The sequence below is a fragment of the Prionailurus bengalensis genome, chromosome F2 (assembly GCF_016509475.1).
Source record: "Prionailurus bengalensis isolate Pbe53 chromosome F2, Fcat_Pben_1.1_paternal_pri, whole genome shotgun sequence".
Lineage (NCBI taxonomy): Eukaryota > Metazoa > Chordata > Mammalia > Carnivora > Felidae > Prionailurus > Prionailurus bengalensis.
The window spans coordinates 21,974,538-22,001,843 of record NC_057353.1 but is presented as its reverse complement, the minus strand read 5'-3'; the positions used below and the strand labels follow the sequence as shown (position 1 = coordinate 22,001,843).

Below are 27,306 nucleotides of genomic sequence, written 5' to 3'. Positions count from 1 at the left end.
TAGCCAAAGGATGACTAGCCATTGTCACTGGATTTTCTGTGTCCTGTTCTCTCTGAAAGAACACTGCACTGCACTTTGCTGCAAGGGAAGGCCATGCCAAAGCCGTCGCACTTCTTTTGAGTTATGATGCTGACATCGTCCTGAACAAGCAGCAGGCCTCCTTTTTGCATGTTGCAATTCACAATAAGAGGAAGGACGTGGTTCTTACGACCATCAAGAACAAAAGGTATGCTTTCTTCCTATCCCACTGTCATTTCGTGTCCTCTGGCACGAGGGATGATTTATAACCTGAAAGGAAACAGAAAAAGAATAAGTTTCAGCTGTTAATCAACATTTCTTAAACATCAGTTGTTGACATAAAGTTTTTAATGTACTCTTTGGGTAATAACGGACATGTTACTGAACTCTCTGGTTTTTGGTTTCCATTTCTAAATCGTGGGAGCATAGATCACCTTCATAACACTCATGTGACACTCATGGGATTCGGGCATGGGTAGTATCTGGCACTATGGTCATTGTCTAGCACACTCTTCCCTGCTCAACCTGAATCTGCCAACACTCTCTTGCCAATACGAATGTGAAAAACGGATGTTGGTGAAAATCCTCTCCGGGGTATATCCAGGTTGTTACTAGGGCCATCGACTGGAATTTCCCTTAACACATAACCTTTTGTGGTTGTGGGTTTTTATGCCATATTTTAAGGAGTTCTAATGATAAAGTTGGAGGGTAGTTTGTCCTAGTTTTTGTACATAAACTTTTCTGTATAATCACAGATATGCTCAAGGGCCCCGTATCACCCAGTTGTGGACACAGAGGTGAGCCATTTCATATTCGAGACAGATAAGCCTGTGTTTTTAAGCATGGGCAATCTCAAGACCCACCCGTCACCAATGATTATTCCTTTGAAACGCTAGCCAATGCAAGTGTGCAACCAGAAGTTTGCCACTGATTATGCAGATGTTCTAGATGCATTTTACTGATACTGTTAACAGAAAGTTTGGTACTTTTTGGAAATAGTCTCCTATGACATAGATAGGATCTTGGAGATAAATGGTCTCTTCTTTACTTCCTGTTGGAGATTTATTTCCTCCTTGGTATCAAAAGCACCTTCTTATCGTGTCCAAACAAATGGCAGGGAAGAAGAGAGCAGACTCTGTAATCTCCTGGCAGAATCCATGCTTCTTAACGTTCTTGACACATGTTATTTTGTAGTTTAATTCAACACTATATATATACACGGATTACCCATTAAATATCACGTGTTCAGGCGCGCCGGGGCGGGGGTGGGGGGGGCTCAGTTGGGTGTCCGACTTCGGCTCAGATCATGATCTCACAGCTCGTGGGTTTGAGCCTGCTTCGGATTCTGTGTCTCCCTCTTTCTCTGCCCCTTCTCTGCTCACACTCTGTGTCTCTCTCTCTCTCTCTCTCTCAAAAATAAATAAACATTAGAAAAAATTAAAAAAATACATCATGTTCAGTACTATGTTGCTGTTGTATATATGTGAATGTGAGTATCTCTACCCAGCATGACCAGCTCATACTATTTCATGATTTCAGGAGAAAAGAAGGTAAAAGCTTACCTTTTTAAGAAGGAATTTAGAGAAAAAGAACAGTGATTATATCCATCCTAGAATTTTCCCACATTTCTAATTTCCACTAATGGACAAGGACCCTATTAATGGTTTGATCTTGATTCATGAACTATTGGTTCCATTGGAACAATTTCAGGTTTCTCCTAAAGGTATAATCTTCAGTTTCAACTGGCATCTTTGTGGTGTAGAACAGAAGGATTATGACTTGTGATTGTTTTATTACTATCACCATTGTTTTTTGTTTTGTTTTGTTTTGCTTTTTAATAGATGGGAAGAATGCCTTAAGGTTTTTAGTCATTATTCTCCAAGCAATAAATGTCCAGTTATGGAAATGGTAGAATACCTCCCTGAATGCATGAAGGTAAGCTCTCCAGACAAAACTGATTCTGGGTATATGCTTGGCATATAATATAATATGAGGATTTATTGCTGTAATCACAATGTAAATGTAATTTTCATTTTTAAAGTAAAGTTTCTAACAATAGGCTATTGATCAGAGAAGTTAGCCAACAAGTGTTTACTTGAATTAAAGAATGATGTTAGTTTTTATATGGAATATAGGAAAATATGGTCAACATTTTTTTATTAGAATAATCCAAATCGAGAACAGAGACTACTAATGGTGGTTGCTGGTGGAATACAGCCTCCAGGTAGTTTTTTGGGGGCACATATGTTATTGTTTCAAATCTGCGTTAGTTGTTAATATTTAAAACCAGTATGCCTCTCTTAAGGATCCAGATATCTGGCTTCCTGTAAAAATCAGATCTGGTGAGGCAGAAACTTCCGGGCAAGTAGCAGCTGCTTCCTTGAGATAGGGCAAGCACTCTCCCATTTGATACATCCCACCTCTTCCTTTTTTTTTTTTTTTTAATGCGATTTGTTATCAAATTGGCTAACATACAGTGAGTACAATATGTTCTTGGTTTTGGGGGTAGATTCCCATGGTTCATTGCTTACATACAACACCCAGTGCTCATCCCAACAAGTGCCGTCCTCCATGCCCGTCACCCATTTTCCCCTCTCCCCCACCCCCCAGTCAGTCCTCACTTTGTTCTCTGTATTTAAGAGTCTCTTATGTTTTGCCTCCCTCCCTCCCTATTTGTAACTATTTTTCCCCCTTCCCTTCCCCCTTAAGTTTCTCAAGTTCCACATATGAGTGAAAACATATATGTCTTTCTCTGACTGACTTAGCATAATACCTTCCAGTTTCATCCACATTGCTGCAAATGGCATGATGTCATTCTTTCTCATTGACAAATAGTATTCCATTGTATGTATAAACTACATCTTCTTTATCCATTCATTAGTTGATGAACATTTAGGCTCTTTCCATAATTTGGCTACTGTTGAAAGTGTGGCTGTAAACATTGGGGTACATGTGCCCCTATGAATCAGCACTCCTGTATCCTTTGGATAAATTCCTAGCAATGCTATTGCTGGGTCATAGGGTAGATCTATTTTTAATTTTTTGAGGAACCTCCACACTGTTTTCCAGAGCAGCTGCACCAGTTTGCATTCCCACCAACAGCGCAAGAGGGTTCCCGTTTCTGCACATCCTTGCCAGCATCTGTTGTTTCCTGAGTTGTTAATTTTAGCCACTCTGACTGGTGTGAGGTGGTATCTCAGTGTGATTTTGATTTGTATTTCCCTGGTGATGAGTGACATTGAGTATCTTTTCATGTGTCTGTTGGCCATCTGGATTTCTTCTTTGGAAAAGTGTCTATTCATGTTTTCTGCCCATTTCTTCACTGGATTATTTGTTTTTTCGGGTGTGGAGTTTGGTGAGTTCTTTATAGATTTTGGATACTAACCCTTTATCTGATATGTCATTTGCAAATATCTTTTCCCATTCTGTCAGTTGCCTTTTAGTTTTGTTGATTATTTCCTTTGCAGTGAAGCAGCTTTTTGTCTTTTTTTTCCAATATATGAAATTTATTGTCAAATTGGTTTCCATACAACACCCAGTGCTCATCCCAAAAGGTGCCCCCCTCAATACCCATTACCCACCCTCCCCTCCCTCCCACCCCCCATCAACCCTCAGTTTGTTCTCAGTTTTTAAGAGTCTCTTATGCTTTGGCTCTCTCTCCCACTCTAACCTCTTTTTTTTCCTTTTTTTTTTTTCCTTCCCCTCCCCCATGGGTTTCTGTTAAGTTTCTCAGGACCCACATAAGAGTGAGAACATATGGTATCTGTCTTTCTCTGTATGGATTATTTCACTTAGCATCACACTCTCCAGTTCCATCCACGTTGCTACAAAGGGCCATATTTCGTTCTTTCTCATTGCCACATAGTACTCCATTGTGTGTATAAACCACAATTTCTTTATCCACTCATCAGTTGATGGACATTTAGGCTCTTTCCATAATTTGGCTATTGTTGAGAGTGCTGCTATAAACATTGGGGTACAAGTGGCCCTATGCATCAGTACTCCTTGGGTAAATTCCTAGCAGTGCTATTGCTGGGTCATAGGGCAGATCTGTTTTTAATTTTTTGAGGAATCTTCACACTGTTTTCCAGAGTGGTTGCACCAATTTGCATTCCCACCAACAGTGCAAGAGGGTTCCCGTTTCTCCACATCCTCTCCAGCATCTGTAGTCTCCTGATTTGTTCATTTTGGCCACTCTGACTGGCGTGAGGTGATATCTGAGTGTGGTTTTGATTTATATTTCCCTGATGATGAGCAACATTGAGCATCTTTCATGTGCCTGTTGGCCATCTGGATGTTTTCTTTGGAGAAGTGTCTATTCATGTTTTCTGCCCATTTCTTCACTGGATTATTTGTTTTTCGGGTGTGGAGTTTGGTGAGTTCTTTATAGATTTTGGATACTAACCCTTTATCTGATATGTCATTTGCAAATATCTTTTCCCATTCTGTCAGTTGCCTTTTAGTTTTGTTGATTATTTCCTTTGCAGTGAAGCAGCTTTTTATCTTGATGAGGTCCCAGTAATTCATTTTTGCTTCTAATTCCCTTACCTTTGGAAATATGTCAAGCAAGACATATTTGCTTGTGGCTGAGGTCAAAGAGGTTAGAGATTGGATCTTTCTCCATCCTGTTCCATGGTTTTCCTCTCGTCCAGATACAGTCCTATGCTTCCCCAGCTTCTCCTTCTCTTCCCTTTGTCTCTCCGCAGAAGGGGATCCCTCCCCTCCTTGCCTACGCAGCCTGTTTTCTCTCTCCCACAGTCATACACCTGTGGCCCACCAGCTTGTCCTGGTGGGTCCTTAGGGACGTCTCTGTGCCTCTGCAGCCCAGACTCTTGGAATTCAAAGTCCTTTGGCCTCAACACTTCTGTGTTTGAGGGGCGAGGGAACTTCGGGTCCCCCTACTTCTCCACCATTGGCCCGCGAGTCCCACCTCTTCCTTTTGTATACTCCGTCTAATGCCTACCGTTCATTGCCGTGTATTGTCATTTTGGTGCAGCTGCTCTCCTTGTAGCCGAGAGATATTTCTCTATGTATGAATTTACCCAAGTTGTAAAGACAGAAACCAGCCCGAGGAGAGACAACATTTCAAAAACAGTGGAAAAGAGCTCTTAATGCTGGCACAGTTCATTCATTTACACTACCCCCTGGCTTCTGTGGGCCTCCAAGTGTGTGATTCTCTGTGCTGGATTGAACATATACCCAGCATGTAACTGGACTTTGACTACAAGAGAAACACCCATGAACTGATGAGCATGTGCGTGTTTAAGGATGCAGGTAAAAACCTCCTGAGAAGGTTGATATTTGAAGATTGGGACAAAGAATAATAAAAAAAAAAAAAGATGCCTTTGGCTGTCATTCAGAGGGAAAATATATTCAAATATGGAGGAGGCAGTGAGACATAGTACGACAGGGGCACAGGGACAAAATTAGAGCCTGATGGTCCTGGGTTTTGGTCCTGGCTCTTGCTACTGCTTTAGGTGAGACATTTCCTCCCTGAACTTCATTTTCTGCTTCATCTCCAAACAAGTGACACTGATACTGATCTTACAAAGTGATTACAAAAAGTAGAGGCAAGATATATGAAGTATTCAGGAGGGTGCTTGTCATACCTTGTACAACCTACTGTTATACTGCTTGTGTGGTTGGTTATTAGTACTACAGCTACTCACACTTAACTGTTTTTACTTGTCAGTAAGCACTTATTATGTGCTAAGTACTTCACATGCTTTTTTTTGGAGCCCGTCCAGTTCATAGGTTAGCATTTCAAGTACTTAAATTCATCAAAGGGAACATAAATATTCAGGATTGAAAATGATCTCAGAATTACTCAATAATTCTAGTTGTTGGAATCTGTCCTAATGAACAGAGATACAGATTTACATATAGTAATATTTTATGTAGCATTAATAACAGTAAAAAAAATGTTAGAAATACATATGGAAAACATAGAAAGGAACTTAAAAGATTACACCAAAATGTTAATAAGAATTACCACAATTGTGGGATTATGATTAGTTTTTCTTTTCTTTACATGATTATATATTTTCTAGTTCATTTTTGATAATTTGCTTGCATTTTAGTATTGTGAATTTGTCCTTAAATAACTTTTAGTTTAGCCTCACATCATACACTTGAGTAATTTACATAGTCCCTCCCCATGTTTCCACCTTCCTTTCTGTAGCTTATGCTGATTATTAATTACAAAGGTCTCAAACAGTCTCAGACCTGCTTCTCTGGTTCTGCCTTGCACAGCACTACTGACTAGTTTTGTCCTTATTTCTTAGGGTGCTTTTTATGATCCTTAGTATCACTGCCTGGTCACCAACAGAGACTGAAAAAAAAATTTTTTTTAACGTTTATTTATTTTTGAGACAGAGACAGAGCATGAACGGGGGAGGGTCAGAGAGAGGGAGACACAGAATCTGAAACAGGCTCCAGGCTCTGAGCTGTCAGCACAGAGCCTGACGCGGGGCTCGAACTCACGGACTGCGAGATCATGACCTGAGCCAAAGTCGGCCGCTTAACCGACTGAGCCACCCAGGCGCCCCGAGACTGAAAATTTTTTAAGTCCCTCCGGGTGTTTGAGACTACCAGCAGGACAGGGGTGCCCTCCCAATGGGGCCTGGGTCCCTGTTTCTCTCCTTCATGAAGGGGTGCTGTCCAGTCCTCTACCCTTGCTTCTTGCAGGTGGGGTTGACCAGATGCCCAGGAGTTTTGGGGGACACACTGGTGGAATCATCTGGAGCTTTTTGTGTCCAGATTCTTCTCCAGGAGAACAATCTGAGCAGTATTCCTTTCTTGGGATGATGAATTTGGGCACCAGAAAGGTGCCAGCACACAGATTGGGGGTGACTGAAATAGTTTATGTTAACAGGGACCCCACAAAAACATTTATCCCTACATGTCCTAGAGGTAGCTGTAATGATCCCTTAAGTGTTCTCCCCTTTTCTCAAGCACCTGAAGGGCGTTCAATATTTCTTCATTTAACCTCTGTCCTTCAGTATGCTGTTCATGCTGCTCTGGGCAAATACTTTGTCAGTGTTGTTCAGCAAGTGAGGACAGAAACCAACACAGCACTCCATGCTGGAGCAGTATAGAAGATGAGATATAGATGGAGCAAAGGAACCCTTTATAAGCTATATATTCTGTAGAAGGCCAGAAGGACATCAACTCTTGGGTAAAACTCACAAAATATTTTTGACTCAAATTTTAGTAAATGTGATTTCATTCTTAGGCATATTTTTCAGAATCACTAGGTATTTCTGAGGCATGTGGTAGTAGTTGAAAACTTTATATTTTAAACTTTGTTCCTGAATGGCATGGATTATAGTTTATCTTTGAAGTACCAGAAATAAAGGAAAGGGAGAGGGGGGTGTCTTGGGTATAATTTTTGAAATGGGATCAAATCCCATCTCTCATTTCGTTTTCTGACCAATGTCGTAGCCATGTTTTCTCTCTTAAAGGTCCTTTTAGATTGTTGCATGATGCCCTCCAAAAGAGACAAGTCCTGCCAAGACTATTATGTAAGTTTGTTTTGTCATGGTCATTGAAAGTTTATTATAATTCTTTAATGAATACTAAAAACAATGTTACTAGAGTTCCACAGTCTCGGAAGATGGTAATTACTGTCTTCATTTGTCATATGATTATATCCTCTGCTTGTGAGAGAATTTTTCCTTGGTTTCCCCCCAATATTTTAATTGTTTCTAATAGCATTATTTAGGGTTGTTTCTAGTCTTTGTATTTTTTTGGGTAGTACTAACCTGAAGAATGAAATTCCAAAGATCTGAGTAATCTTTTGAGAATTCATCTTCTTCCATGACTGTGGGTTATATAGAAGGTTACGTAACAGCCTTTCAGGATATTTTTTTTTAATTAAGATGAAATAACAATCTACATTTCTTCAGACCAAATGACTCAGTTTTATTTGAAATATTTAATTTTCAGAAGAATGGTAGACTTATGTATTTGATTTGTCAAGACCTGCTTTAGGGTGTATACTAGATTGTTAATGTTTTAAAAATTGTGTCTTCTACAGATTGAGTATAATTTCAGGTATCTTCAGTGTCCATTAGAATTTACCAAGAAAGTAACACCTGCACAGGATGTTACATATGAGCCTCTTACAACCCTCAACGTAAGTCCAGTGTTTTCACTATCTAGGTAGTTTCTACATGGGTTCTGTGTTTTGGTATATTTCCAGGGAGAGGCCTGGAGAGAATTCCACGTTTACAGTTTGATGTCTCTCTCTGCCATGTGTCCTAATCCTTTACTTTTCAGTGAAGAAAGCAGTCATTTTCCACGGATCCTTTACTTTAGTCCCCTTAAAGTTCTACACTCTTAATCACTTTAGTTCTAATGGTCATGTCAAACCTGCCTCATTCAAAATCCAATAAACCATGGACAACATAGGCTGACAGTCAGTGCTTACTCCCTGACTCCATCCATCTAAATATAGACCTATATATTTAAGAGTTTTCTCCATGCAAGCCACAGGAAAATGTAGGGGCGACATTTTACAATCACAGATTCTAAGTTCAGTCTAAGGGGATCCACGGTAAACTCTGACCTTTCAGAAGCTCTTTGATGCTTCTGGAAGAGTGATCCCAATCTGAAAGCAGGCCTAACATGCACAGTATGGACCCCAATTGCCCGAGAGACTTAAGACCAAACCAGCTCTTACTCCAAAGTGGATTTTACATTTCTAGCAGATGGGACAATAAAAGCCATGCAAGATGATCCACTGCAGTCTAAATCAGGGGTCTCCAACTCAAATACATAACTGCAGAGGAAAGATGTAACTGATGAGTGGGCTCCTTGTCTAAAGGGAGAGCAGCTAGCAGCATCAACAGATTGGTGCCATGTGGGATTGGCGGCCCAGCCCTGTACACACTGGCAACAAATTAACCCTGTTGCAAGCAAAAGAAAACCTATTTGAAAGTGATTTCCAAATTGTGGTCTAGGGTCTAGATCTGTGTTGTCTAATACAGTAAACGCTAGCCATATGTGACTACTTAAAATTCAAAGTTTATTTCTTCATTTGCAGTACCCACATTGCAAGCGCTCAGTAGACTATGTGCCTTGTGGCTCTCATATTGAACAGCACAAATATAGGACATTTCCATCATTGCAGAAACTTCTATTGGACAGCACTGGTCTAGACCAATTGGGAATTTTTGTTCACTTTAAATGAATTCATTTCTCTACATGGGAGCCTTTGATAGAGACCATGGTACCAACCATCACCTTAAGTGATATCTAGAAGGCTTACTGAGTACTTGGAGTGGGAGGGATGCAGAGTCCTATGGATTTTATGCCCACAAGGTTGACAGTGGAAACTAACCTCACACTGGCTCTATGCAAAACATTTTAGCTCTGCTGGAGTATGTCATGTTTTGTAGTTGTTATTTTAGTTCAGACTGAATAACAAAGTCACCTAAAAGTAACTATACTATAGCTCTACTTAGAATTTTTGTGTGTGTATGTGGAGGTTTTTAAATTATAATTTGAAGAACAGTCAATACTTCTACCAGAGTTTGTTTCCACCAGCAGAGTAAGGAGGAAATAAAACTTTGTAGCTTCTAAGAGGAAATAGGCTTTGTATACTATAGACTCAGAATAATTTATATGACACAGGTTTGCTTGAATAAATATACCTCACTTAGTGGTTGACTTTTGGCATAATTGAATAATGCCTTAATAACATAACAAATCTCTCATTATATCTGAGCTGAGTGGGGTTCTTCTGGAAGGAGAGCTGGTCTGCGATAGGAAATTATTGTGCACAGAAGTCTGAGAGACTGGATGGACCTGTCAGTGCTTAGATTCAGGAAAGACAGAAACCAGTCCCTTGGGCCACTCCCTGAACAATTAGAACATTCCACATATCGTTTTCCTCTTCAGGTGGAAGCCAGGAGTTGGGGATTTTCTCTTGATCACATTGTTCTGTGCTGGGAGAGGGGCTATGGCAAGTAAATGCCATGATATTCCTACTGTTTTTGATGTGGTTCTTCTTGGCTACAGGTTCACTTGGGGTACAGGAACCTCTTAACTGGTTTCTGTATTTCTCACAAAGGCAATTGGTCCAGGTATTAAGTTGTGATATGTCTTGTCTCCATGGGCATAGATGGGTCAGGACTTCCTATTCCACCATCTTGCTGATGTCACTTCCTCTGTGTATTTCTTGAATAATTAAAAATTGTTTTTAAAATAGATACTAGTAGTTCCCAATAATTCATGAAAACTTAATCCACAAGCTAATTTAATGACTATGTGTACTCTACTATTTAAAATCCTTCTAGAGAGATAAGCCTGAGTTTCTTCAAGGAAAGAATGAGTGTAGCTCTTGCTCGTTTATTTTTAATATCCTTTCCAGTTGTAACTTTGTGTAAGATTAAAGTGCTTATTCTATCTCAACTGGTAAGAAATTGAAAGAGACAAAATGAATCAAGTAAGTGCATTTATATAAAATGGTTCTAGCTTGTGGTTTTTTAAAAAATACATTCCTGATATAATTTTTGATTTTTCAAATTTTCATAAAGTGTTATTTTTATAATATTAAAGTTATAAAACCAGCAAACAAAAAACTTAGTTTGTACTTAATAGTTTAATATGATTTATTTTTATTATTCTCAGGCAATGGTACAACATAACCGCATAGAGCTTCTCAATCATCCTGTATGTAAAGAATATTTACTTATGAAATGGTGGGTATTAAGCAGTATGTATGTATGTATGTATTTTTTTTAAGTTTATTTTTGAAAGAGAGAGCGAGCGAGCAAGTAGGGGAGAGGCAGAGAGAAAATCCCAAGCAGGCTCTGCACTGTCAGCATGGAGCCTGATGTGGGGCTTGAACCCAGGAACCATGCAATCATGACCTGATCTAAAATCAACAGTGAGATACTTAATCACCTGAGCCATCCAGGTGCTCCAAGTAGTATTTCTTTTTAATAATTTAAAGTCTTTTAAATAATATGTTTTCGATTTAAGTTTATTGATTTATTTTGAGAGAGAGTGGTGTGGGGCAGGGGGAATCCCCTGTCCACACTGTCAGAGCAGAGTCCTACATGGGGCTCAAACCTGTGAACTGTGATGTGATGTGAGATCATGATGTGAGCCAAAACCAAGGGTTGGACACCTAACCAACTGAGCTACCCAGATGCCCCTGGACTTTATTATATTAATGTGTTACACTTTGAAAAAGAAATGTGTCAAAGGCAAATGTTTTGGTATTAAGAATGCTGATGTTGTTTATTTTTGACATTAAATGAAATATTTAGGAGGTAGAAACCCTTGTGTGAGATATGAAGAAGGATTCCTGGGCCTTGCAGTTTAGTGGACAGTAAAGTGAGAGGGGTACCTGGGAAGAACAATCAACGTGGAAGTCAGAAAATATGAGCTAAAGTCTCTGTTCTTTCGTTAATTGGTGAGATATTTTAAGTAAGTCATGGTTTCCTGGGAAGTTGAGATTCTTTTCTGAAAATGAAAAAAGGTGAATTTGAAGATCTTGGTTCTAAAGTTCAATGAATTTACCAAATAGATTTCTGAGAGAGATTATAACTACCTTTTCCACAGGCTATCTTAAGTAAGTATTTTTTTGTTGAGATTGTAATTTATTTTTGTAGGTTGGCTTATGGGTTTAGAGCCCATATTATGAACCTAGGATCTTACTGTCTTGGTCTCCTGCCTATGACCTTTCTTGTTGTCAGTATAAAGCCAGGTATGGCTTTCAACTCAACTGGAATCATCAATGAAACTAGTGATCATTCAGAAATATTAGACACCAAGGTATTTTTGATTGGTCATCATATTTCAAATTTTTAAAATAAAAGATTATTACAAGTGTGTTTTTTTTCCTCAGAAATGCTAACCCCATAGTAAATCTGAAATATTAAGGCTTTTATTATTATGGACTGTATGATCATTATGTGAACAATTTTTCCTAAGATCTTTTGTGAAATGCGAGGGAATATAAATAATTTGGTCAATAAATGAGTTTGTAAATTAATTTAAAGGAATTGACATATGAGATAGTAGCTTTAATACTGAAGTATATATATATACTACTTTAAAATATGTCTACAATAAAGCAGATTTATGGCTGTCTGGGATTTTAGGAAGAGGGGGTCATTCTTAGTGGATGCATGGCTTCTATTTGGGAGTGATAGAAAAAAAGTTATAGAGCTAGATGATGATAGATGGTGGCGATGGTTGCATAATATAGTAAATGTACTTCATGCCACAGAATTATACACTTTGAAATGTAAATGTACGTGTAAAATGTAAAACTTTTAAAATGGTAAATTTTATTGTATTTTACCATAGTAAAACAAATTTTACATAGGTCTACAGATTCATACTCTTTTAGAGTTCATTTGGTGATTTTTGAACCTCTTAGGACATTATGAAATGAGTATGTGTCTTTATATTGGTATCAGTAATTTTCTGTTTAAAGCAAATATAATGGTACATAGAAATGAAGTAGAAGAAAATTAAATATTTAATAGTGGAAATTATGCAAAAGCAAAAGTGTTTTATTTGCTATCTTTCATAACTGTTTTACACATTTTTGTTTCAGAATTCCTATTCTATAAAAGTTTGTATGATTTTAGTTTTTTTATCAAGTATATTTGGATATTGCAAAGAAGTGGTCCAAATTTTCCAACAGGTACATGATACATTTTATATCTCTAAAGTTGCAAATATTTTAATATGCAGAACATAAGTTGCTAAACTATTACTGAACAATATATGTCAGAATAAAATCACATAACTTGACCAATGTATAGATTGGAAGTACCAAACATAAACTTTTCAAACTGTAGAAATCACATGATTTTAGACAAGATTCTTGCATCGGATGGTGCCTATTTGATAAATCTGAAGTAGAGATGTTCTAGTTCTACTAGTCTGTATGAGTCTGTCTACAAATGAACTTATGAATGACTTTTCTGTGTTTTCTCTCAGTTTGATGTTTTGCTAACATGATAGCTGGATTTTGAATTAGGTACTTTTGAATATAACTATTTATAAAGAACTTACTTGGCCCATGGTTCCATTTCAAATGGGTCTTTTAATTCCTTTCTTAATAAGAATGCTTTTCTTTACTGGATAAAATTCTCAAGCTATAATAAAAATTTGGGAACTTTTTATAGCATAATTTTTACTTCATACTTTTAAACGGATGAACCAAGTTCAGATCAGACTCAAGAATTATGTGAATTATCTACAGGTCCTTGCTTTGGTTAATAAATGGCATCAAGCTTTTATTTAAAGTCTTTTATTTATTCATTTTTGTATTTTTGTGAATGTTATTTTTATAAGATATGTAACTTTTATAAGTACCTCATTTTATGTGAAAATTTACTTTTATATAAGCACATTGATACCTGTCTTAAAGAATGTCAATGACCATTACAATGCTTTGCATTTGTTTGGTACTATATATTTGCAAGTGTGTGTGTGTCTGTATATAGTTTCAGTAGATTGTCACAATTCTGAGAGTTAGACTGTTGTTCCATTGTAGTTTGAATGATTTAGGGCATATTATTTAATCTCATCATAATTCTCATTTTTTATAGATTATACTCTAAATTGAACTATAAAGTTATATGATTTCTCTAACAGACTTGGTCTCCACATTTTTTAATTGATACTGAAATTGTCACCTCTATAGAAAATTTGATGTCCAAAACTTGAAATTTAAAAAAAAATTTTCAACGTTTATTTATTTTTTTGGGGACAGAGAGAGACAGAGCATGAATGGGGGAGGGGCAGAGAGAGAGGGAGACACAGAATCGGAAACAGGCTCCAGGCTCTGAGCCATCAGCCCAGAGCCCGACGCGGGGCTCAAACTCACGGACCGCGAGATCGTGACCTGGCTGAAGTCGGACGCTTAACCGACTGCGCCACCCAGGTGCCCCCAAAACTTGAAATTTTTAAAGATAGGAAATGACATCAAATTGTTATGGCAATTAAGTCTTAGCATAGGTCTCAAACCTCCTTAGAAGAAGCTTTAGTTCATTTGTATCCTGAGAAATCTATATGCATGTCCTTACACAGGCATAAAGGAATCATTAAACCAACCTGCAGCTCCCCAGAACTTTCCTTAAGAAGAAATGGACTCAGAGAAAGCCCACAAAGTTGTAGAATTTACTTCGGCATCAGATTCCCAAAGTGCCAATTCAACAGAAGAGATTGGGCCACCTTCAACACTGGTCCGTACCCAGGGCTGAGTGTAGTCCAGGATGGCAGAAGCTGGCTCCTTGGTCCTAAACCTGTCCAACTGCAAAGCCAGACAGTTGTTGCTACTGGTCAACATTATATATATACATATACATATGCATACACATACATATATATATACGTATATGTATATATATACATATACGTATATATGTATACATATATGTATATATACATATATATATACATGTATATATATACATGTGTATATATATACATATATATAAAATCATCCATAAGATGCTAGGTCCTGGTCTCTACATGTGGTAATTCTGAATTCTTTTTAACCCCAGAAAAGGAATTACATCTTGGATAATGCCAATGGAGCTGAATGGATTATCTACACAACAAGTATCATTTTTGTGTCACCCTTATTCATTGGTATACCAGCTTATGTGCAGTGGCAATGTGGAGCGATTGCTATATACTTGTACTGGATGAACTTCTTACTGTATCTCCAAAGGTAAAGCCAGCTTGAATGATTTCTGTATCCCTTAGACATTTTTAATATTAAAAGAATAACTGTTGTAAGTACCATATTTATAATTGGCTTATTCCTTTTCCAATTGTTTTAGACTGTGGAGGTACCTTAATATGTATTAAGGAAAAGGGGAGGGAGGTTTGGAGTTCAGAGTATAGACCAGGATTTTTCAACCTTGGCACTCCTGAAATTTGGGGCCAGATAATTTTTTGTTGTGGGGGGCTGTCCTGTGCATTGTAAAATGTTTAACAGCATCCCTGGCCTCTATCCTCTAGATGACCAGTAGCAACCTCCCTCCCCACCATGTGACAACAAAAAGTGTATCCAGATATTGCCAAATATCTTCTGAGTGGCAACATTACCCCAGGTCAAGACAAATCTAGATTAAGTGGGGGGAGTAAATGGGAATAAAAGTATTGGCTATTCTTGGTTTTACTTGGTATTATTTACTAAGCATTTACTTTAGATTAAAACAATCAAAATAAAGTGATAGGTATGGGGAATAATAGCGATTTAGGAGAAGAAAATAAGCTCAAAGAATCTAATTCTAGAGGGGGAACAAAGGGCAAAGCTCTCCTACCTCCCATACTTGTTATTTCACATATCTTAACATTTACCTCTAGTTATTGTAAAGATAACTTGCAATCACTTCTGGTATATAAAAGAAGATGAAGGGCTAAGTAACTTTTCCAGGATCTCAGCTAGTAAGTCAAGATGTAAGCACTTTTACCCATCTTTCCAACCCCAGGTACAATGCTTTCCCTACCATATTTTCTGTATGTCATGCACACAATGCTGGAGGGTTGAAGCCAGCCCCTTTAAAAGGACATGGTATAGTGGGAAGACCAGTGGTCTGGACATCAAGAGGCTTCAGGGCAAATCTAGGTACTGTCATTCCTTTGGCTTTGTCATCAGTGACCTTACCGAGTTACTAGACAACTCTTGGGAGCTAAGTTTCTGAGACCTCTGAAGTCCTTTGGAGCTTTAAACTCTTGTGATTCCCCTTTTAACAAGTTGTCTTTGCCAAAGGAAATGTCCACATTGGTGGCTGGATGGCACACCCATTATCTACCCAAACATTTCACAATGTTGGTTGCTGGGAAGGAAAAAAGAAACCTCAGGAGGTCATGAGGATGGTGAATAAACCATACGCAGGCGCCCTTCAGGTACATGAGCTCATGTAGAGTCTCCACTGGCTGCATCACCCATCTCACCTCTCAGATCCATTTATCAAGCTTTGGTAGCACTTTCTTTGATACTGGGAAGATTTGTCTCTCCTCCTTTGTGTGAAATAATGCCTAGTGGTCAAGTTGTAGGACAAAGATCAACGTTAACAAGAAGGAAGAAGCAGCAAAGCTGTTTAGTGAACAGCTTGAAAGTAAGATGACTATTCATGAATTCTGTCTCCTTTTTGAAAGCGTGACTCACCTGTGAAACCTAGTACCTAATGCATGATACAGACATTGAATGAAATACAGTTTGACCAGAAAAGTGAATATATGATTTTTAAATTTGCCTAGATTTGAAAATTGTGGAATTTTCATCGTTATGTTGGAGGTAATTATGAAAACTCTGTTGAGGTCTACAGTCGTGTTTGTCTTCCTACTTTTGGCTTTTGGCCTCAGTTTCTACGTCCTCCTGAGTATACAGGTGAGGCACCTGCATCAGTACTTGATTCTGTTGCTGTGAATATTGGGAATACATATTTATACTTAAATCTGAATGGCCTAGAAAATTTATAGTAATAGGACTTTATCTTTTTGTCTGATAAAATAGCCTTCAAATGATTTTTATCGCAGCCCTACCTCATGACTTTTTCCCATTGTCAAAAAGTTTAAATATAATGCATGAGTATTTGTTATATGTGTAGAAAAGATATTCTTGATGACTTTATCACCAATTTATTAGTAGTTCTTATTAGCCATAGTCCTGTGATTTAAAAGAGTATTTTAAATATGATTTTTATCATTTTACTCTCCAGAAAAGATTTTTTCATTGTACACGTTTTGCATTGCATTTTTACCTTACCATCTTTTCTCAGGATGCTTTCAGCTCTCCATTGCTTTCTATAATGCAGACCTTCAGCATGATGCTAGGAGATATTAATTACCGCGATGCCTTCCTAGAACCATTTTTGAGAAATGAATTGGTATATCCAGTTCTGTCTTTTGCACAGCTTATTGCCTTCACAATGTTTGTCCCAATTGTGCTCATGAATTTACTTGTAAGTAATTTATCCTTGTGTTTTCTGTTTGTTGATCATTTGGGGCATTTGACAATGATCATTATTTTTAGCCTCCTTAATCTTCCTCCATGAAAGGAATTAGGGACTATTATAAAATCCACTCATTCAACATTTATTTAGTACCAGACACAGCACTAAAGCCCAGGGGATGCCAAGATGCATTCACTTGGCAAATACTTATGAATAATCTAGACACTGATCCAGGTGCTGGGAAACAGTGGTGAATAGACCAATACCCCGTCCTTACATTATAAACTAGTCATGAGGTAGTAAATAAATAACTATGTAGTATAATGTTATGGGAGTGATAAATGCTATCTATGAAGAACTATAAAGCAGAATAAGGAAATAAATGGTGTGTACTGCTCTGGTGTTAGGGTGGGGGTCAGAGGTTAGGCAGAGACCTTGGGGGAATAAAGGATTAAACCTCATCTCTGCTCTTAAATTTCTCATCGACCAGATATTCAAGTGGCAAAGAGCCTCTCAGGCATGAGGGCATCTGTGGCATTCAGATGCCATCTCTAAACCAGTTACAGGTTGAAAATCCTCAGCAGATATGAACATGCCCTTCACAGAGAACCTGCTCTAGCCATGACCACGTTAGCCAATGCAGACAGAAGTACATCTCAGGTCCATGGAGAGCCCGAGCTGACCCGACAGTGCATGTTTTTTCCTTATTTATGCATATATGCACACATTCAGTACATTTTCTGAGTGAGACTATGCACCAGAGATTGTCCTGTACAATGTTTCTGGAAAGAAAAAAAAATATTACTTAATGTTTTGATTCACTTACTTGATACAAATCTAGAGTTTTATTTTGATGACCTTGAAACATAAAGGATAGCACTAAGAATAATTAAGAATGACATAAAGCCCACATTCTTCTCTTAGAATTGCTGACGTTTCAGAAGATAATTATCTAGAAGATTTGGCTTAGCATTAGTACATGTTAGTGCCATCTCTACCTGCATGTCCCAGAGGAAAATCAGTCCCAAAAGAGCCGACCAAGACTCCATGTTTTCTTTCCTTCAAACTTTGCTGCCGCCTCTCAGTACCACCTCCTGGTCCTCTAACTCAGATCATTGGAAGATACTCTAGATTCAGCCCTGCTCTTTGCTCAGTTCTTCCGGTAAATATTTTCCTCTTACACCCACTTCCATTTGCCTTACACCCTCATGGTTCCTCATCCATATTGCTGCAGTAGCCCAAACAGTCTGTCTCCTCTCACTTCTGTCTAATCTTTCCTAAATTGTCACCACAGTGATATTCTGATAAGGAAAAGCTGGGCCTGTCAGGCCTTTTTTTTTTTCTTCTATGCCTCTTCAACTCAGTCTAAACCCATCAGCATGGCGTGCAAGGATCCTCATGATCTGGGTCTTAGCCAGATCTCATCCACCCCTCCCACTGTTGGCAAGATTTGCCTAGACATGTACCATCAACTTTCACTGAGCATGCCCTATATTCCTTTGTGCCTAAGCTCCACACAAGCTGTTCCTTTTCCTCAAAGACCTTCCCACTTTGGGTTAATTCTTCCTAAGCTGTTAACACTCAGCTCTCAAGCATCAGATCTCCTGGGTAGACCTTCCTAACCAACACCCTCCACCCCATCATCCTATCTAAATTGGATGCCCCTTCCTCGTATTCTCAAAATTTTTAGGACACAAATCAGAAAAAGGTAATAAAACCTACTTCCTAAGTTATTAGGATAAAAGGAGTTAATACAAAGCATTTGAGGGACATCTGGGTGGCTCAGTTGGTTAATCGTTCAAGTCTCAATTTCAGCTCAGCCTTATGGGATTGAGCCCCATATCAGGCTCCCCATTGAGTATGGAGCCTGCTTAAAATCTTCTCTTTCTCCCTCTTCCCCTCTCCCCCAGTTATATTCTCTTTCTCAAGTAAAAGTAAAGCATTCAAAACCATGGTTGGCACATGATAAGCACTCAGTAAACGTTAGCTACTATTAAATATTAGTAACTTATCTACTCTATGACTCACAAAATCAGATGTCTTCAGATCTCAGGCAAGTATCTTAAATGTGTGAAGCAGTCAGTATGAGACTGTTTTTTTTATTTTATGTATTTAGTGTGTGTGTGTGAGAGAGAGAAAGGGAGGGAGGGAGGGAGAGAGACAGAGAACCCAAAGCAGGCTCCATGCTGACAGCAGAGAGCCCGATGCAGGGCTCAAACTCATAAACTAGGAGATCATGACCTGAGCCAAAGTTGGACATTCAACCGACTGATGGTGGCTGATATAAACTAGAGATAATGCCTACCTAAAGGCTTCCGCGTTAAAAATAAACATTATCCTGCCAAATAAAGTGTCTGACTGTAGATAGTTCTCAATGCTAGTCTGCACACCCTAGCATATACTCTTCACTGCTTATTCACTTAGTGACTATTCTGTGTATCTACTACATGCTCTGCATGGTTCTAAGCACTGGGCATCCAGTGGTGCCCGAAACAGAGCCCCTCTCTTGGAATTTACTTGACTTTGAGCTTCTTGAAAGCATCAGCATCCAGGAGGCTGGTCGAGCATAGACAGGTACTGGTTATCTAACAAATATGAGTCGGCTAATTTAAGTAAGCGATTTCATTTGGATTGAGTAGAGGTGAGCGTCCCCTCACCTAATTCTATCTGGCCACAGATTTCTAGATACAGTTACTGCTTTATTTTTTTAATCAAGCCACACCCACCCTTGAAGCGTACCTTTTCCTGCCAAACATACGTAAGGTATAAATTCCCTCATTGCCTCAGTTTACTATTTTACTTTTCTGTGTAGTCCACTCACTCTTGTTTACCTAGATGCTAAACTCCTGGAATCTGCAACCATTTGCATGGCCAACACAATGGCATTTGATACCATATGACCCCTGTCCTCTTCAAAAAGAACATTTTTATTTTAAATAATTTCAGATTCACGTGTCTTAATTTATGATAACACTTAAGGTTACTGAACCCACCAGTGTGGCCACCAGTGTTACAAAGGTGTACAGATTTTGCAGTTTTCTGTAAGATGTGTTGGCAAAAGTATGTTGAGGCCACTAGTAGGCAATTATATGCCCACTCCCCCACTGCAGCTAGAGAGACCTTTAGTGCATTTATAGGTGTGCCACTAAATTGGTAATGGCTCAGTGCTGTGTTGTACTTCAGATTGGGTTGGCAGTTGGTGACATTGCAGAAGTCCAGAAGCACGCATTGTTGAAGAGGATTGCTATGCAGGTAAGTCTTACGTTTATTTAAAACGTATTGACATTAGCACCACCCTAATTTTCCATGTATATGAATAGCTGATTTCTGAGAACAGGTATTTAACACAGGTACTTTGTCAGTCCTAAAGCACCGCACCATACGGTACCTTGTTGTGCACATTCTCTGGCGTGCCTGCTGTGATCAGAGAGTAAAAACTAATGAAAACATTTTCTCAGAACAATCTGAGCAGAGAAATTGAGACATTACCTGAGCTTTTTAAAATGTCAACATGCAGCCAACCAGGTAGCTATCTGCTAAATAAGAATTATCGCAGGTGTGAGTTATTCTGTCCTGTCACAGCCCATCTCTTCCTAGGACCCCTTGATACTCTGGCCATCGCATTGCAGGCTTCCCACATAACATGTTATATTGAAGTGTTCACTGCATCCGTGAGGTTTTGTTCTTTTGTGACCTCCCTTACATTTTTCCTTGGCTACTGAATCTTGTGAGGTGGTTCCTGTTACACAATGAAAAACTATTTCTATGCTCTCATTTGCATTGTGTTTATCAAATTTGAATGGGAATATCTGATGCTACAAAAATACCTGATGACCAGTTGAACGTACACATTAAAAAACTTAGGCAAGTTCAAGAGAAAGACAAATTCATGTTAAGAGGTAACTCTCCCCTCACTCTTCACTGTTCTTTGTCACGCTTCATTCTTCTCTGTTACTCATTCTGCTATATGTCAGCACATATTTATTTCTAAAAAATGCTCCGGTACGTGGTATGTGCAGAGTACAACTGACCATGAGAACCCAGAGGAGTTAAAGGCCTGTGTGACCTTTGACTTCACTAAGTAAAATAAGTCTAACTGGAGAGCACACCAATTAAACAGAGTTTAAAATCTCAAAATCAACTTAGAACCATCCTTAAACTCTATGCTCTGTGACTAAGCTGTGTATTATGCAGAGGACTTGGCACATTTAAAGAACAAAAGTACATAAATTAAATGGTTAAAATATTAGGTACAGAAAATAAACAGTTATGGAAATGCTACATGGAAGAGTTGGCACGTGAAACAGATGTTGAAAGATGGGATTTAGAGGAACAGCAAGACTGGTCCAGAAAGGCAGGACCCACCTGGAGCAATGGGCTAAAGGCGGAACAAGGAGAAATGGCTAAGGAAGGGTGAAGGGCCCCTGGCCTGGAGGGATGGCTCCTTAGAGAGTATTAAGGTGGCCCAAGATGATAGAGCGCTTTATTAAAAAAAGAGCTAACAAATGAGGAAAACCTTAGCTTTGAAAGATAGGGCAGTAAAGGGTGAAGTGCTCCGAGTTATTTTGTTAGTGGGAAGTCATTACCAGCTCTTCCAAAGAATGGGAACAAAATGGGAGTGGTACGTAAGATGATCTATTATCACCTTAGCGGGGAAAGTTTGGAGGAAGGAAGAGCTAACCAGTTATTACCACCACAAAGATGGAGTGTAGGACTCCAGGTAGGTGGATGAAGAGAGGAAAAGAGATGCAAAAAGGCCTCTTCACAGACATGTCATTACTTCATAACTAGTAATTCCTGAAAAGATCAAGGAAGAACAATATAAGCAACAGCACTAGATGTCTAGGGGAGAGCCACTACACTGCAGTTTCAGTGCGGGTGATTTGAAAAGCACAATTCTATATCAGAGTTGATCTCTTCCCTGAAACACAACGGCACAAAGGCCTATAAAGTAAATGGCAAAGCAAGTACTCACTCGCATGTTAGCGGTTCTTGTTTTGGATCACAAAGAGCATTGACTGGAAAACCAGGAAGCCATTCTCTTAGTTCTGAGTTTTTTTAAAGCAAATCTCTACATCCATGTACAACTCTCTATGTCGGACTTATAACCTAAGTCTGAGGCCGCATCAGAACCAGGGCATAAGGGGACAGGCAGCAGCACGTGTCACAGAGAGAGACATTCGTCTTCTCACAGAGTCGTCTCAGACCTAAGTGGGGACAGCACATGCTGGGAGGTCTAACAGTTACACAGGGACAGGAGTTGTGAGTATTGTGAGGGGCTTAGAGCTGTTTAGTTTTTAACATTTGGTGACCACACGTCCAGCACAGGCTGGCAGCTGTAGAGACTCCACAGACGTTCACGTCCGTGCAGCAAATCACAAAAGGAAATGCACAGAGTGCTCTTACCTTCAACACGGAAAACCTGCCAGTTAGAGGAGGTGGAGATGCTCCCTGAGCCCAGAGAAGCCATGGGCAATGGGTCCCACTAGACCCACCAAGGGGGGCTGCTTGCCATCCTCCCCAGGACCCTGAGAGAGAATATCTGGCAGGTCCTATGTGGAAAACAAATAAGGTTAAGACAAAACATGTGCTTGATCTGTTGGCAAACACCAGGCTTGAATAAATCTTTTTCAGTGAAGTTTAAGTAAGTGAATGATAACATGTGACCTCTGAAAAAAAATGTATATTGCAAAGGGAAAGGAATATTGACCTTAAGACCCAAGAGGAAAAGGAACTTTGGAAGTTATTATAGAAACTCAAACATCTAATTGGTATTGTTAATAAAATACAAGAAAACATAGCTTCTCTTGAAACTGGAACTAATATATAGCATGTTATGTGGTGGTAAGTGCTACAAAAATAGGGAAGCAATATGTGGAAGAGGGGCCCAAAGCTTTAAACATCTCACCATTTGTGGATGGAAGCCACTTAAATACCCACATATAAAAAAGCCTATGGTCTTAGCAAACTCTCACCTATATGGTAATTACAATAAACCATTCTAAACAAGAGACACAAAGGGCTATAAAAAAAGAGCGGAAGACAAATTTGGTAAACAAAAAGTTGAAAATATGAGAAACTATCAACTCAAGGTAAATCCATTAAATGAGACAAAGGATTGTTATTTCTGAAAATAGAAACTGTAGTCAAGATATGGGGCACCTGGGTGGTTCAGTCAGTTAAGTGTCCGACTTCGGCCTAGGTCATGATGTCACCTAGGTCATGATGGTTCCCGAGTTCCAGCCCCAGAGCAGGCTCTGTGCTGACAGCTCAGAGCCTGGAACCTATTTCAGATTCTGGTCTCTCTCTGCCCCTCCCCCATTCACACTCTGTCCTATCTCAAAAATAAACATAAAAAAAAAATTGTAGTCAAGATATAGCATGGATAACCCATTTTGCACCAGATCGCACAGGGTGAAACGTCGATGAAGTACTCTTAGGTGTGCCGATTGTAATCCTTTCAGTGCTTACCACTGTTTTCCTCCATCGAAGCACCATTTCCTGTCCTGCCACAGGCGCGCCTTCATACCAGCACACAGCGCAGTCGTGCACATTTTCTGTTAACACCCCAGGGGATGGACGAAGGCTTCTTCTTATGGGCCCAGTGTCAGTCACAGTCCCTGAACAGTGAACAGCTGCTCACTTGAGTTGAACTTCTTCTTTAAACAATTTGCCCCAACTGCATATTGCTTCCCCTGTCTTGTCGGTGATTGAGAGGAGAGATGGGAAACCTGGCCAGCCCAGCTGCGTGGCGTAAAGCAGGACACAGGAGTCGTTTTTCAGTTTACTGTACTCATCGCTGTCTCTGTGTAGTGTAAGGATTCTAGATACTTCTTAATCATTTCTCTCAATAAATCCAAAATGCGCTTTAGGTGGAACTTCATACCAGCTTAGAGAAGAAGCTGCCACTGTGGTTCCTACGCAAAGTAGATCAGAAATCCATCATCGTGTATCCCAACAGACCCAGATGTACAGGGTTATTAGTAAGTACATGTGAAAAATACCAGCGTGGAGAATGTGCTGCTGCTTGACATTCACTCGTTGTGTTATCCTTAAGGGTACCCTTCTATAGACTTTGAGTATGAGTTTGTCGTATAGCTCTTTATACGTCTATTTCTCTCAAAAGACTGTGAGCGCCTTGAGGGTCATAGTCGTGTCTTAGAATATCTGTGGTGTGATCGTACCTGGCTCAGTAGCTGAATCATGGCGCATGTGCAAGAAATAGTTTCTGAATTGAGTTCAACCTGAGTAATAATTAATCTTTTATCCCGCAGGCTATATTTCATTTTATTTTTTATACCCAAGAAGAAGGGCAGGAAATTCCAAATGTTGACACATCTCTGGAAACAGAAATATTGAAGCAGAAATATCGGTATGTATTTTTCCTAATCTGTATTTGATAAAACTTTTAAATAATGATGTAAGGTTATGTTGTATAGTTGTGTTTATTTCACATATTAAGTCGTACTTTTAATTGACTGATGTCATAGCATATTGAGAATCATTTGAAAATCATTTTTAGACCCAACAACTTATGTGCTGCAACTCACCAGTTTGCCAATTAGTGTTTTAAACCACATTCCCATGATCCATCCGGATTCATACATCAAAGCTTTGAAAGCTTTGGAGAATTCCAAGAGAAGCTGTATAGAGTGTGCAGTGGTTGAGCACGAGGGCTTTAGAATCAACTGATCTGAGTTTAAGGCCCTCTTCAACTACTTCCTAATGCACTGACCTGGGCAAAGCAGCTTCATCTTTCTGTGCAACTGTGTTTTAATCTTTAAAATGGGAGCAAAAATAAACTAGGAAAAACACTTAAACTTAAAAAATATGTATTGCTGGGGCCCCTGGGTGGCTCAGTCAGTTGAGCATCCGACTTTGGCTCAGGTCATGATCTCTGGTTCATGAGTTCAAGCCCCATGTCCAGCTCTGTGAGGACAGCTCAGAGCCTGGAGCCTGCTTTGCATTCTGTGTCTCCCTCTCTCTCTGCCTCTTCCCTGCTTGTGTGTGCTCTCTCAAAAAATAAACATTAAAATATTTTTTAAAAATATGTATTGCTGGGGCGCCTGGGTGGCGCAGTCGGTTAAGCGTCCGACTTCAGCCAGGTCACGATCTCGCGGTCCGTGAGTTCGAACCCCGCATCGGGCTCTGGGCTGATGGCTCGGAGCCTGGAGCCTGTTTCCGATTCTGTGTCTCCCTCTCTCTCTGCCCCTCCCCCGTTCATGCTCTGTCTCTCTCTGTCCCAAAAATAAAATAAAAACGTTGAAAAAAAAATATGTATTGCTTAGAAAGATTATAAGTACCAGGATGCTGTGACCTGAGCACAGCTCATCTGATCTAGGACACTTCTAGTAACCTGGGCCTTCCTGCACTCAGAGACTGAGAAGATAACTGAAAACAAGTTCATGAGCCCTGTATATCCTTTTAGGCTGAAGGATCTCACTTCTCTTGTGGAGAAACAGCATGAGCTTATTAAACTCATCATTCAGAAGATGGAAATCATCTCTGAGACAGAGGATGAAGACAACCATCATTCTTTTCAAGACAGGTTTAAAAAAGAGCAGTTAGAACAAAGAAATAGCAAATGGAATTCTGTTTTGAAAGCAGTAAAGGCAAAAACACACTGCCCTTAGCCTGCAACGGGGCTTCCTATCGTGGGGGCGGTGGTTTGCAGGACCCTATTGGGTCTCATTTCCAGTTTGGAAAGAGTGAGGAAAAAGTAGAAATAGGATTATGATTTCATGATTTGCAAAATGGTGGTTCCTGCATTCTTTGTAAAGAAACTACATCTTTCTCTCTTTTCATATTTTATGCCACTTACGATGTATAGAGAATGTCTTTGCTAGTAAGTTCAAGTTGCACTTCACTCTGAATGGGTAGAAAACTAATTTGGTAGAACACAAATTTTAATAAGAAGTAAATGCAACTGTTAAATGTAACACAAATGTTAATACTGGATTCCTGCTTGATAATTGTATAATATTCATATTACCTGATTACCTATTATATGATGTACAAGTACATCATATAATAAAATATTAGGTTATACCATTCAGGTACGTGTTTTTGGTGTTGGAAGAACCTGTGTGTGGAACGCTGTGTCCTCTGTTCCAACTATAAGAAATTGACACACCCTTCTTGTTGCTCCTAACAAACCTGATGTCACTCTGAGTTGGGATTCAAATAGACCTTATGATATGCATGGGTTTTACTATGGATATAGATAGTATATGTTATTTCTGTATTTTTGGTTTGCTAATAATCATAATAAATGTAAAGCCTATATAGTCACCTCACTGATAATTGTGTGAGCTTTTTATTGCAATTAGTTTGAGATTTATAAAAATGCTTCCATCACATATGGAAATAGAGAAACACACTACAAAAAAAAACACCATAGTCCAATATGTCTGATGAACATAGATGCAAAAATCCTCAGCAAAATGTTAGCAACCCGAATCCAACAATACATTTTTTAAAAAATCATATACTACTATCAAGTGGGATTTATTGCCAGGATGCAAGAGTTGTTCAATATTTGCCGAACAGCCAACATGATACGTCACATCAATAAGAGAAAGGATAAAAAATCATATATCATAGGTGCCAAAAAAGCATTAGACAAAGTACAACATCCATTCATAATAAAAAAAAATCCTCTGCAGAGTAGGTCTACAGGGAACCTATCTCAATGTTGTAAAGGCCTTATATGGAAAACCCACAGTCAACATCATCCTCAATGGTGGAAAACTGAGTGCTTTTCCCCTAAGGTCAGGAATAAGGCAAAGATGTCCACCCTCACCACTTTTCTCAACATAGTACTGGAAGTCTTAGCCGCAGCAATTAGACTATATACAGAAATGGAAGGCATCCAAATTGGTAAAGAAAAAATATAACTCTCATTATGTGCAGGTTATATGACACTATATATACAAAACTCTAAAGACTCCACCAAAAAATTAGAACTGATAAATCAGTAAAGTCACAGCATGCAAAATCAATATACAGAAATCTGTTGCATTCCTATACACTGAGTTCAGCAGAAAGTGAAATTAAGAAAACAATCCCATTTATAATTCCACCAAAACAATAAAATATCTAGGAATGAACTTAACCAAAGAGGCAAAAGACTTGTACTCTGAGAACTGTAAAACACTGATAAAAGAAATTCAAGACAATGCAAAAGAACAGACCTTCCATGTTCGTGGGGTGTAAGAATGTCGTTAAAGTGTCCATACTACCCAAAACAGTCTACAGGTTTAATGCAGTCCCCGTCAAAATACCAATAGAATTTTTCACAGACTAGAACATACAATCCCCAAATTTACATGGAGCCACAAAAGACCTT

General features: G+C 39.0%; 1 protein-coding gene across 1 annotated transcript in view; it reads left to right on the top strand.

Moving 5' to 3' along the window:
* The window catches only part of TRPA1 (transient receptor potential cation channel subfamily A member 1), a 54,736-nt gene extending 28,482 nt beyond the window's left edge, over positions 1 to 26,254 (top strand). The window contains exons 14-27 of the mRNA XM_043601192.1: positions 60 to 226; positions 1,860 to 1,953; positions 7,482 to 7,541; positions 8,057 to 8,155; positions 10,654 to 10,724; positions 11,643 to 11,805; positions 12,596 to 12,685; positions 14,556 to 14,725; positions 16,264 to 16,393; positions 16,785 to 16,967; positions 20,142 to 20,210; positions 23,831 to 23,941; positions 24,233 to 24,330; positions 25,387 to 26,254. Coding sequence (XP_043457127.1) covers positions 60 to 226; positions 1,860 to 1,953; positions 7,482 to 7,541; positions 8,057 to 8,155; positions 10,654 to 10,724; positions 11,643 to 11,805; positions 12,596 to 12,685; positions 14,556 to 14,725; positions 16,264 to 16,393; positions 16,785 to 16,967; positions 20,142 to 20,210; positions 23,831 to 23,941; positions 24,233 to 24,330; positions 25,387 to 25,591 — 1,710 coding nt within the window. The 3' untranslated portion in view covers positions 25,592 to 26,254. The remainder of the gene's footprint in view (positions 1 to 59; positions 227 to 1,859; positions 1,954 to 7,481; positions 7,542 to 8,056; positions 8,156 to 10,653; positions 10,725 to 11,642; positions 11,806 to 12,595; positions 12,686 to 14,555; positions 14,726 to 16,263; positions 16,394 to 16,784; positions 16,968 to 20,141; positions 20,211 to 23,830; positions 23,942 to 24,232; positions 24,331 to 25,386) is intronic.
* The last annotated feature ends 1,052 nt before the right edge of the window (positions 26,255 to 27,306 follow it).